The 10,870-nt window shown below is 34.1% G+C and overlaps 1 protein-coding gene across 1 annotated transcript; it reads right to left on the bottom strand.

Moving 5' to 3' along the window:
- Positions 1-3,388: 3,388 nt before the first annotated feature.
- Positions 3,389-8,377, bottom strand: LOC107801524 (uncharacterized). The gene is made up of 9 exons (XM_016624870.2): positions 7,166-8,377; positions 7,022-7,072; positions 6,309-6,411; positions 6,126-6,200; positions 5,753-5,900; positions 5,561-5,630; positions 4,619-4,684; positions 4,253-4,375; positions 3,389-3,916 (listed from the first exon to the last, which is right to left on the bottom strand). Exons 1-9 carry the CDS (start codon positions 8,190-8,192, stop codon positions 3,753-3,755), a joined length of 1,827 nt encoding a protein of 608 aa, XP_016480356.1. The 5' UTR covers positions 8,193-8,377; the 3' UTR covers positions 3,389-3,752.
- Positions 8,378-10,870: the final 2,493 nt, after the last annotated feature.

Here is a 10,870-nt window from a genome sequence, read left to right as displayed (position 1 = left end):
GATCGCCTAAAATTTTGTAGGCCCATCAAAAACGACCTAAGGAACAATAGTCACTGTCTCGCCATAACCGTTATTCGTTTTTTGCCATTTTAGGGCCATAAAACTAAAATTTTGCACCATTCCTAGATTTTTGTGTGCTATAGCGCACGCTTCCGGTATGGGCCCGGACGACCGGACCTGGATCGCCTAAACGACCTATCAAAAACTACCTAAGTGACGTTAGTCACTTTCTCGCCATGACCTTATGCATTTTTTTGGTTTTTGGGGGCATAAAAATGGAATTACGGCTGATTTCTAGATTTTTGTGTGTATAGCCCATGCCTCATGCATGGGCCTGGGCGCCTGGATCCGAATCGCCTAAAATTTTGCCGGCCCATCAAAATGACCTAAGGAACAATAGTCACCGCTTCGCCTTGACCGTTACTCGTTTTTTGGCGTTTTAGGGCCATAAAAATTGGAATTCCAACTGATTCCCAAATTTTCTGTGTACTATAGCCCACACCTCCTGCGTGGGCCCGCGTGACCGGACCTGAATCGCCTAAAATTTTGCTGGCCCATCAAAAACGGCCTAAGGAACAATAATCACTGTCTCGTCATGACCGTTACTCGTTTTTTAGTATTTTAGAACCATAAATCTAGAATTCCGCCTAATTTTCAAATTTTCGTGTGCTATATAGGTCACGCCTCCTACATAGACCCGGGCGACCGGATTTGAATCCCCTAAAATTTTGTCAGCCCATCAAAAACAACCTAAGGAACAATAGTTATTGCCTCTCCATGACCATTACTCGTGTTTTGGCATTTTAGGGCCATAAAAACTAGAATTCCGCCCGATTCTCACATTTTCGTATGTTGTAGCCCATGCCTTCCTGCATGGGCCCGGGTGCCTGAACCTGAATTGCCTAAAATTTTGTTGGCCTATCAAAAATGATCTACGGAACAATAGTCACCGCCTCGCCTTGATCGTTACTTTTTTTTGGTGTTTTGGGCTATAAAACAGGAATTCTGCCCGATTCCTGGATTTTCGTGTGTTATAGTCCACGCCTCCTGCATGGGCACCTAGACCCAGATTGCCTAAAATTTTAATGGTCCATCAAAAATGATGTAATGAATAATAATCATTGCTTCACCATGACCGTTCCTCGTTTTTTGGTGTTTTAGAGCCATAAATTAGAAATTTAAGACGATTCCCGAATTTTCGAGTGCTACAGTCTCCCCATATTCATGAATTCGAGCAACCGACCCCGAATCTCCTAAAATTGTTCGGCCCATAAAAAACGATCTAATGATCAATAATCATCGTTTCGCCATGATTGTTCCTTGTTTATTGGCGTTTTAAGACCATAAAACAGGAATTGAAGACGATTCCTAGATTTTCGTGTGCTATAGTCAACGCCATCGCACGAATTCAAGCGACTAACACTGAATCTCCTAAAAATTTTGCGGGTCCATAAAAAACGATCTAATGAACAATAGTCATCGCTTCGCCATGATCGTTCCTTGTTTATTGGCATTTTAGGGCCATAAAAATAAAATTGAGGATGAATCCCAGATTTTCGTGGGTGCTATAGTCAACACCATCTGCATGAATTTGGGCAACCGGCTTCGAATCTCCTAAAAAATTTTGGGCCCATAAAAAATGACCTAATGGACAATAGTCATCGCTCCACCACGATCATTCCTCGTTTTTTGGAGTTTTAGGGCCATAAAATATGAATTGAGTACGATTCCCAGATTTTTGTGTGCTATAATAATAATCCACACTATTTGCATGAATTCAGGCAATCGGCCCCGAAGTTTACCATTTTTCAGGCCAATCTGGAGTCATCAAAATTTTTTTACAAAATCAACATGTACTAACACACACAATAAGTGGATATAATCACAAATCGGAATTGCATAACCTCGAAATGCCATAAAATGAACTAAAATGCAAAAAAGCGACACTAATCATGGCGAAGGGATGAGTATTAGAGCCCGTTTGGATTGGCTTTAAAAAAGTGGCTTTTAAGTATAAATGCTTAAAAGCACTTTTAAGTGCTGGAGCTTGTTTTATAAATAAGCAGTTAAGTGTTTGGATAAAAGTGCTGAAACTTAAAAAAAGTTGTTGAAGTGTTTGGTAAATAAGTGCTGGTAAGCAGTTCTTTCTGTTAAAATGACTGAAATATCCTTAAAGTTGTAACACTATAAGAAAATGATTACGATAATATTTTATTCTAAATTAATACATATGCAAAAAAATTATAATTTAGTTCAATTTCAATTTAAACTGATTGCCTAAATATAAGTTATTTATTTAAATAACATGCAATAATCTATTATTTCACCAAAAAATATTTTTTCGGCTCATAGCTTCAAATTCTTTGTTAACATGTAGACTCATTGAAAATTTTGATTTAGAATAGAGTTTCACCAACTTAAAAAAATGAGGGATTCAACAACAATCTTTTTAAAGAAAATGTTATGGAACCAAAAAGAAACTAAAACAAAACAATGTATATAAAATATTAAATGTATCAAACATTTACAAAGCTACAGTTGGCTTTACGTTTACAACTTCAAACAAAGAAAAAAACATTATTTTTCACTCTCATGAATCCAAAACCAAAAGAGTTCGGCAATGATGGAATTTGAAAGGCACAAGTTGGAAATGGCAAAGGAAAGAAGAAAAAGAAAAGATTATGGAATTTGGAAGGCAAAGATTGAAAATGGCGGAGGAAAGGAGAAAAAGAAAAGATTGGGGTATTTTGGAAATTATACATAAATATCAGGGATAACAATGTAAAATATCTGGTCAAAGAAGAATGGCTTTTAAGCTAGAAAAAAAAGGTTGGGATTACCCAACTTATCACTTTTGGCTTAATTTGCACCTTTTGGCTTAAAAGCATTTGACCTTTAAGCAAATTTTAAGTTTGTCAAACACCTCAATAAGCTAAAAAATGACTTAAAAGCTGGTCTGGTTTGACCAGCTTTTAAACTCATCCAAACATGCTCTTAGTCACTAGGCCGTTTCCTATAGACCTACGAAATTTCAGACCAATCAGACAAAATCAACACTTCTCTTTACTGGACGGACTGGGGACTAATTTTTGTTGTTTAGTTCTGTTGTCTGATATTTCTTTCTGAAAAGAGACCAAAAAGAAAAAAAATGAATTTTTTTTTTATATTAAATTACTCTAAAATTTACAAGAAACTTACATTATTGATACAACCAGTCACTGAAGGCAACTAGTCAAATGACAACAATACATTTGATATTTCTAAAATAGACAGGAAATGTATTAACTAACAATAAATAGCTTAATGGAAATCACTGTAACATAAATCCAACCTGAACTTAGGTTACCACCATACCAAAAGCAAGTAAAAAGATCAAAACAATATTCCATTAAAATGTTAATTGCATAAAACTTTATTAGCCAATGGAGTCTATGCTCCAAAACATCAGTTTCTCAGTCAAACAACTATATGTACACTAAGAATAAAAGAATCTTAAAAAGATAAAAAGGGCAGCCCGATGCACTAAGCTCCCATTATGCGTGGGGTCCGAGAAAGGCCCGACCATAAGGGTCTATTGTATGTAGCCTTAAAATATAATGGTTGAAAAATGGGGGAGACGAAAATGAAGAAGATGCTCGTCATGGATCAAATTGGATTAATAGCTTTGTGCTGATCTATGAACGAGCCTGGTTAATGATCTCTCGCATATTAATAAAAAATATTATTACTTATAATATTAACTATTGATTAACTTAAAATGCTTTCTTTTGTTTTCTTGTTTCCATTAAACTGGACTTTCTCCCAACTTGTCTCTGTTCTCTAATTTTTCCTTGCCAAGAATCATCAGCTTTTATAGTAATGTCCTCTGTCATCAAGTTTTGTTGATAGTATCTAATTCCCACATATAACATGAACACTGCACAAATAAATTATAAATCTATCAGTATATGTAATAAGGTTTCTAATCCAAAAGGTAACCCGGTGCACTAAGCTCCCGTTATGCGCGGGGTCCGGGAAAGGGCCGGACCACAAGGGTCTATTGTATGCAGCTTTACCCTGCATTTCTGCAAGAGGCTGTTTCCTCGGCTCGAACCCGTAACCTCCTGGTCACATGGCAGCAACTTTACCAGTTACCCCAAGGCTCCCCTTCGTAATAAGGTTTTTCATTTTTACCAAAACATCATTCACTTAAACATATTTTAATTTGATTTTTTTTTCTTTCATGTGTAAAAATTGAATGTATATTTGTTACCTGCCCATGTTCTGGCAATGATTGAAGAGAAATTCCAAACTATTGTGAAGATTGCAAATCCAACAGCTTTTTTGTGAGTACAAGATTCCCAAGCATCTCTAATGTATCTTATCAAAAATGTACCTTCATATAAAATTTTGCATCGCCAATGAGATTCCAAATGCAGGATTTAAGTTATATGCACTGACAATATAAGAAGTATCAGTACAGTTTATTAACTATACTCGTTGTGACATGTCTCTAACCATTTTTATATCTAATATTTCTTAATCTTCAAAATAAGTGGAATGTTTAAGAAGTTAAAACAAATGAAGGAAAAGAAAATAAAAATAAAAATAAAAGAAAGAGAGATTAACTCGATTTTACCATAAGAGGTTAACTGTGTGGAATAAGAAGAGCAAGTTTTTGGTATGACCATAACTCCAAAAAAGCCTGCAAAACAGGAAATAAACAATAGTGAGCAAGCTATGGTTAGAGTAAATTGGAAAAAAAGAAAAATAAAAGTGTGGTAGTTTCAATTCCAGAAAAGAATCCTTCTTTTTTTCAATTTTGGCATTTTGTTGGAAGATTGATAAGGGACTATAGTAGGGTGTGCGCCAGACCGCCGATGAATAATAGGTACCCACACCCCGGCAGAGTTAGTGAGCCGTGTAATAGGCGATCATTTCTCGATGTTCAGAGGGCACTTGAGTCAGCCGCCTGCGCCTGACAGCGTCTTGACCCCCATCAAATTTTTGGGCCAATTCCCACTTCGTACTACCAAAAAATGAGATTCTTGCCTATTCTAGGAAGAATTACTAAAAGGAAGCTAAAACTTCAAAGTTCCATTTCCTTTCTGGTAACTTTCTTCTCTACTGAAAAAAGAAGTAAAAAGGATCAAACTTGCCTTTGTGCAGTTCAAAATTGAGCAAACTTTTGGTTTAATATTAATCTCGTCATTAGAAAAAAGTTTCATTTTTTGTCTTGAACCCTTAATAGAGCTCCAACATGAGGATAATTTCAAAAGTTGAGAGATATTGTTTGATTTTCTTTTTTTTTGCGAAGAATGTGGACACGTAGAGTCCATCAATTTCGTGTTATAATTTTGTTAATAGCAAGGATAAATATAACACGATTTGCTAACATAAGAGTCCCGGACCAAAAGTGTAAAGGATGGCAAAATTGGGCAATTCCGGATAGTACAATGACAAACTCGAACCTTTTCCCAAGAAAAAAATCAAAACAAGTAATACTTTTTTGACTGAGCATAAACATTCAAAAGAAGTCATTTTTAAGTAATGCAGATGGAACACTTATAGAAAAACTTACCCAATTTGGACAGTTTCCAAATGGTTATGGAGCTGCCATACCGAGCCAAAAGAAACAGCAGAACTGCCATCTACCAGAGGCAAAAATTTGTCAAATTTCCACAACTTTCACAAGATTGGTAAATATATGAATTCAGATCTAAAAAACTATAAGAAGATAATGAAATCCAATGGAAATGTTTGAACTCTTTACCTTCATTGTAGTTGCAGGATCACCGGAAAAAAGGGCTCTGATTTTCAAAAGAAACTCATTTATGAAAGGAAGTATCAACTTCAGTGCCCACACTGCTTCTTCTTCCCCTACTATATACTCGCTTGATTCACCAATATCATTCGCTCTCCTATTTACCCAAAAAAAAAAGATAAATAAAATCAAATAAAATGTTAGTCAAAGCTTTATCGGATAATCTCAAGATATGATACGATGAGCTTAAGTTATGTGCATTGACAGTGTAACTCTTTATACCATCAGGTTGAGCTGATATATAACCGAATTAAATTACACGGATAGTATAAAAATTCTTTATACTGACAGTATATATTAAATTCGTTTTACATTATATTACCTGTGAATGAGCGATCTAAAGAGAAAGATTGCAGCAAGATAGACCAGACCTAAGTAGGAAAGCACAGCAATGAAGCTGTAAAAAAAAGCCATAATTAAGAATACTTTACTTAACTTTTGCCGATTAAAATGATTCAAGAATAAACGAATAAAGATCTGATTTTTTTTTGAAGGAACTAATTACCTGATATTAAGATCTTGAGTATATGAAGATGAAATAATAACAAAGGTTCCAATTCCAAAGACTAATGTAGATTTTGATACATTTCTCCACATCACTAAATCAACTGCAGAAAATTTTAAGAGAAAATCAGAGCCAATAGTCGCAGGGTAAATATATGGGTAAAAATTAACCATGCACCCGGTATTTACACCAATAAATGCATGACATGTGTTTTGTATTAAACTGTTAAAGTGAGACACATATTACTCACCAAATTAACCATCCTTAAGTTGATACTTACCCGTACGAACTCGATATTTTAAGTTTTTAACCAAACTAAACAATTTATCCTAAGCAAGTAAGACACACATCACTTCATAAATGGGTATTATTTGGTTTATAAATGGCGGGTCGCGGGTTATGGGTTGGTGGGTTTCATGGAGCGGGTCGTCTCTTATGTGCCCAGATTTAAAACAGGCATGGATGGATGCCACGTGGCACCTCCGTCTAACTAAGGGCAGATTTGTTAGGATAGTTGGACGGCACGGACTTTTATGGCCCAATAGTATAACGGGGGACAATTTTAAACAATTTACCATAGTAGAGGGACAGATCAGACCCTTTTCCGTTCTTTAATGCATTCAGATATTTGATATAAACACTGCGTGCAGATAAACTTTTACCATAAATATCACATTGAGTTTCTAAAAAAGATATTAAGAGGCTGAACTTACCAAAGCTTTGTAATTTGCCATTTTGTCTAGGATTTACATCTGAAACTGGAACTGAAAATCCAACAACATTGAAAAATGAATTCAGTATCAAACTTTGAAAATAAAGAGTAAATGAAACAAAACATAAAAGAAAATGCAGTTTACCTGATTTGGTTCTTGTTGGACTTGGATGAATTTTGGCATGAATTGAAGTAGGAGGGAGCTGTTTCCTATTAATTGAAGAAATTGGTATTTGTCTTTTATTATTATACTGAAGTTTCTTCTCTTCAATCACAATCTTTTTAGGTTTCTGTTCTTGTACTCTAATTTCTTTAACATCAACACTTTTCTTTTCAATTTCCTCATCAATTTCTTCCTCTAATACCTCATCCCATTCTTCTTCTTCCTCTTCATTTTCAAGATTCTTATCTACTTTAGTTGCAAATTTGGCCTCAGAAGTTATCTCCCTCGACCTTAACTTCCGAACCTGCCTGTCCAAAATAGCCGACGAAACCTCCTCGTCATAAGTCAAATTCACCACATTGCTTGTGATGAATTTTTCTTCACAATTTTCCTCAGATTTTGTCTTCTTTATCCCAATTAATGGTTTCTTCTCATTTTCCTTAATTGATCCTTCAATATTCTTACTTGACTCCTCAAGATTGGATTTTTTCAAGATTTTTGAATCAAGATTCTTGCTTTCCTCATCAAATTCCTTACTTGATACTAATTTTGCTTTCCCATTAACAGACTCAGACTTTTTCTTGCTCCGAATTGGGATTTTACTCAAATCTTGACACTTTTCATCCAATTTTTTACTCAAATCTTGACACTTTTCATCCAATTTTTTGCTCAAATCAGTTCTTTTACTAGCAATCTGAATTGGGTTTCCTTCAAAATTTTCAGCTTTCCAAGTTTTTCTCTTCCCACTCATAACCCCAACAACACCAAGATTTGATTTTTTTGGCCCCATTTCTAACTTTTTATCCACTTGATTGTTGTTTCCATTAGTAAAGGTGCAATCTTTATCATCATTTTCATCTGGGGTTTCTTCAATATTGTTACTAATGAGTACTTTGATTCCACCTTTTACTTCATCAAGTTTCATTCTATTTTCCCAAACAGAACCTGAGGCCACAACACTACCATTATTTCTTGATGATGTGCTCTTTCTTCTATTGCCAACTTCCATATTTTCTCCTTTTTTTTCAACTTTTTTTTTGGTTCAGTCTAATGATTCAAGATTGTAATCATGAGTATTTTTGGTTGTGGGGCTTACTGTTTATTGAAGGAGTAATAATGGGATTAAAGGCTTTTAGCTGAAGAAATTGTGTTTGGTGGAAAAGGAAAGTTGTGACAACAATGGAATCCTAACATAGAGAGAGGGAGAAGGGACTTTATTTTGCTCCTCTTTTCCTGATGATGTTCTTTAATTACTATTATTTTTTGGTTTATTTTAGAAAGAATTACAAGAAAATACACATAACTTCACACGATAATAAAAAATGATTCATATTTTAAGTTTTAACCCACCTAACCCACATTGTACATATTTTAAAAGCACTAGCAAATTCAAAATCTGTGTTCTTACAACCATTGATTCTAAAAGTTATGGAGTTAAATATGTGTTCTCACACTCATTGCTTTCACCCTCTCTTCTCCTCGCATCTTCTACATATGCTTCAATGGACTGTGTATTTTCTGTTTCTCCTCTTGTGTCACCTGCTTGCATTGTAAGAAAATTGAAGAGTAGACGTCCACCATTGAAGACCATTCAAAACTTTGCTTTTGAAAATGGGTTTTTTTTGAATTTGTTAGTTGTTTGGATTAGGTGTTGTTCCAACTGATTTTAAATATCAAAAAGAGTTCAAATTTTAAATTTGAAGTGATTTGGAGTAGATTTGAGCAAGATTTGAGTTAAATTTGAAAAGACGCAAGGAAGAAGAGTTAGTTTTTTGTATAATTATATATAATCTTGTATAATAGTGTATATGAGCATAGAAACACACCTTATACACTATTATACACTTTATATACATTTATACAAGCCCCTGTATACGAACTTCTTTCACGATTTTCAGTTGCAATTCTTGTTCAAAACCAGTCCAAATCTTCATTAAATGACTTTAAATTTTATATACAACCTCTTTATATTATTTCTAACAAGTCTAAATAACACTCACTCCAAAATTCTCACAAAATCAAATTCGAAATTTAAACCCACATATTTAAGCTTGTTAAAAATCTAATTTTCACCGCCCAAATGAATTTGATTTGTTGAATTAATATTTGAGTCACAATTACTTATTCGAAAATTAATTTAAAAGCTTAATGAATCTTTTTTAAAAATTAAATAGTAATTTTTAGAACCTATTGGAGTTAGATGTTGAATCTTAGCGTATTATTTTTGAGTTAGTTGATTGTAAATTGAAATATGAGCTATAAAATTGAAAAGTAGGGAGCCTAGTTGTTCTAATGTGAAATTTTTCCTTTATTTTATGTATGTATGTATGTATCTTCTTTTATTTTTTTGGTTATTTCTTACCCTGTGTCCAGTATCCGCATTGGAGTCCGATTATATTCGTATTCGGGCTATGTAGGGTTCCATTCAGGGAAAGCGTTCTTACCAAGGATTTCTGAGACATCTGGTTAAGGAAAAAGCAGTCTCATCCGCTGCACCATATCCTTTGATGGTTCTTTACTTTCTTCTGCACAACCTCTCAAGCGGTGAAGGAGTGAGAAAAGGTGAAAATGGTTAAATTGAGGTAATAAATATATCTCGAAATTTCACAAATTGATCAAACATCAAATATTATCTTTTTCAAGTAGAAATAATTCATAGGTATTTTTCCTTTTCATAAAGATCAAATACATTTCAAGAAAATTTGTATCATCAATTTTACGTTCGAGAAATATGATGTTTCAGACCTCGAAACACGGCAAAAAATTCAGTTAAAGGAACAAACAGAATTGCATTAATAAAAATTCATCAATAAATTTTTTTTCTTAAAGGTGATAAATATTGTGAGAAATGATATTTTGGTTTTCAAAATAACTTTCTAGAAAAATAAATTCGTAAAGAATAGGTACACACATTGGATTATGGTCTAAAATACAAGTATTGAACAAATGCTTATTGGTGTAATGGCGTGCATGATTGAATTATCTTGAATAAATATGAGAGGGAGAACATATTATCCTTTTTTTTTTTTATATTCTTCTTTTCTATTTTCCTTTCTTTTCCACCCCCCCCCCCCCCCAAAAAAAACAAACCCCCAAAAAAAACCAAAAAAAAAAAAAAACAATCTTAAAGTTGGCTGTTTTCATGAAAGAATCACATGGTAGTGCAAAAGGACGAAGTAGCTACAGAATCCTATTTTATTGTCATATATATGCCGACCAATCTGACGATATTGTCTATTTCTCCATTAGAACAAAGTGAATAAGACCTATATATATGGGCCAATATATTTGTAAAAATAACACGGTATAGTCAGTTTTCGGATTGGTCATTCAAAAATAGTCAGCGTTTATCAAGTCAATGAAAAATAGTCACTATTTTGTTGTAATAGAGATTGGTCTAGCATAATATACTGGAGTTCGGTGCACCTGTGTATTAACTCCAGCATATTATGTTGGACCGGTATACTTTGCTGGCTCCAGTTTAGTATACTTGAGACTGGAGCACCGGTGCTCCAAACTCCAGTATATTATGCTGGACAGATATATTTGCTGGAACTCCAGTATATTATGCTGGAGTTCTACTGTACTTATGTTGGAACTCTATCATATTATGCTGGAGTTCTAGCATACTTATCCTGGAACTCCAGTATAATATGTTGGAGATCAAGTATACTTATGCTGGAACTC

This window comes from Nicotiana tabacum, chromosome 8 (assembly GCF_000715075.1).
Source record: "Nicotiana tabacum cultivar K326 chromosome 8, ASM71507v2, whole genome shotgun sequence".
Lineage (NCBI taxonomy): Eukaryota > Viridiplantae > Streptophyta > Magnoliopsida > Solanales > Solanaceae > Nicotiana > Nicotiana tabacum.
Note: the sequence above shows the minus strand (reverse complement) of the source record. Positions and strands in the feature narration are given on the sequence as shown.

Excerpts from the sequence above, each read along its gene's own strand:
- LOC107801524 (XM_016624870.2), bottom strand. The coding sequence starts at position 8,192 with ATGGAAGTTGGCAATAGAAGAAAGAGCACATCATCAAGAAATAATGGT. Across the intron at positions 6,412-7,021 it reads TGGCAAATTACAAAGCTTTG|TTGATTTAGTGATGTGGAGA; the intron begins GTAAGTTCAGCC and ends AATTTTCTGCAG. Across the intron at positions 5,901-6,125 it reads TTTAGATCGCTCATTCACAG|GAGAGCGAATGATATTGGTG; the intron begins GTAATATAATGT and ends TTGGGTAAATAG.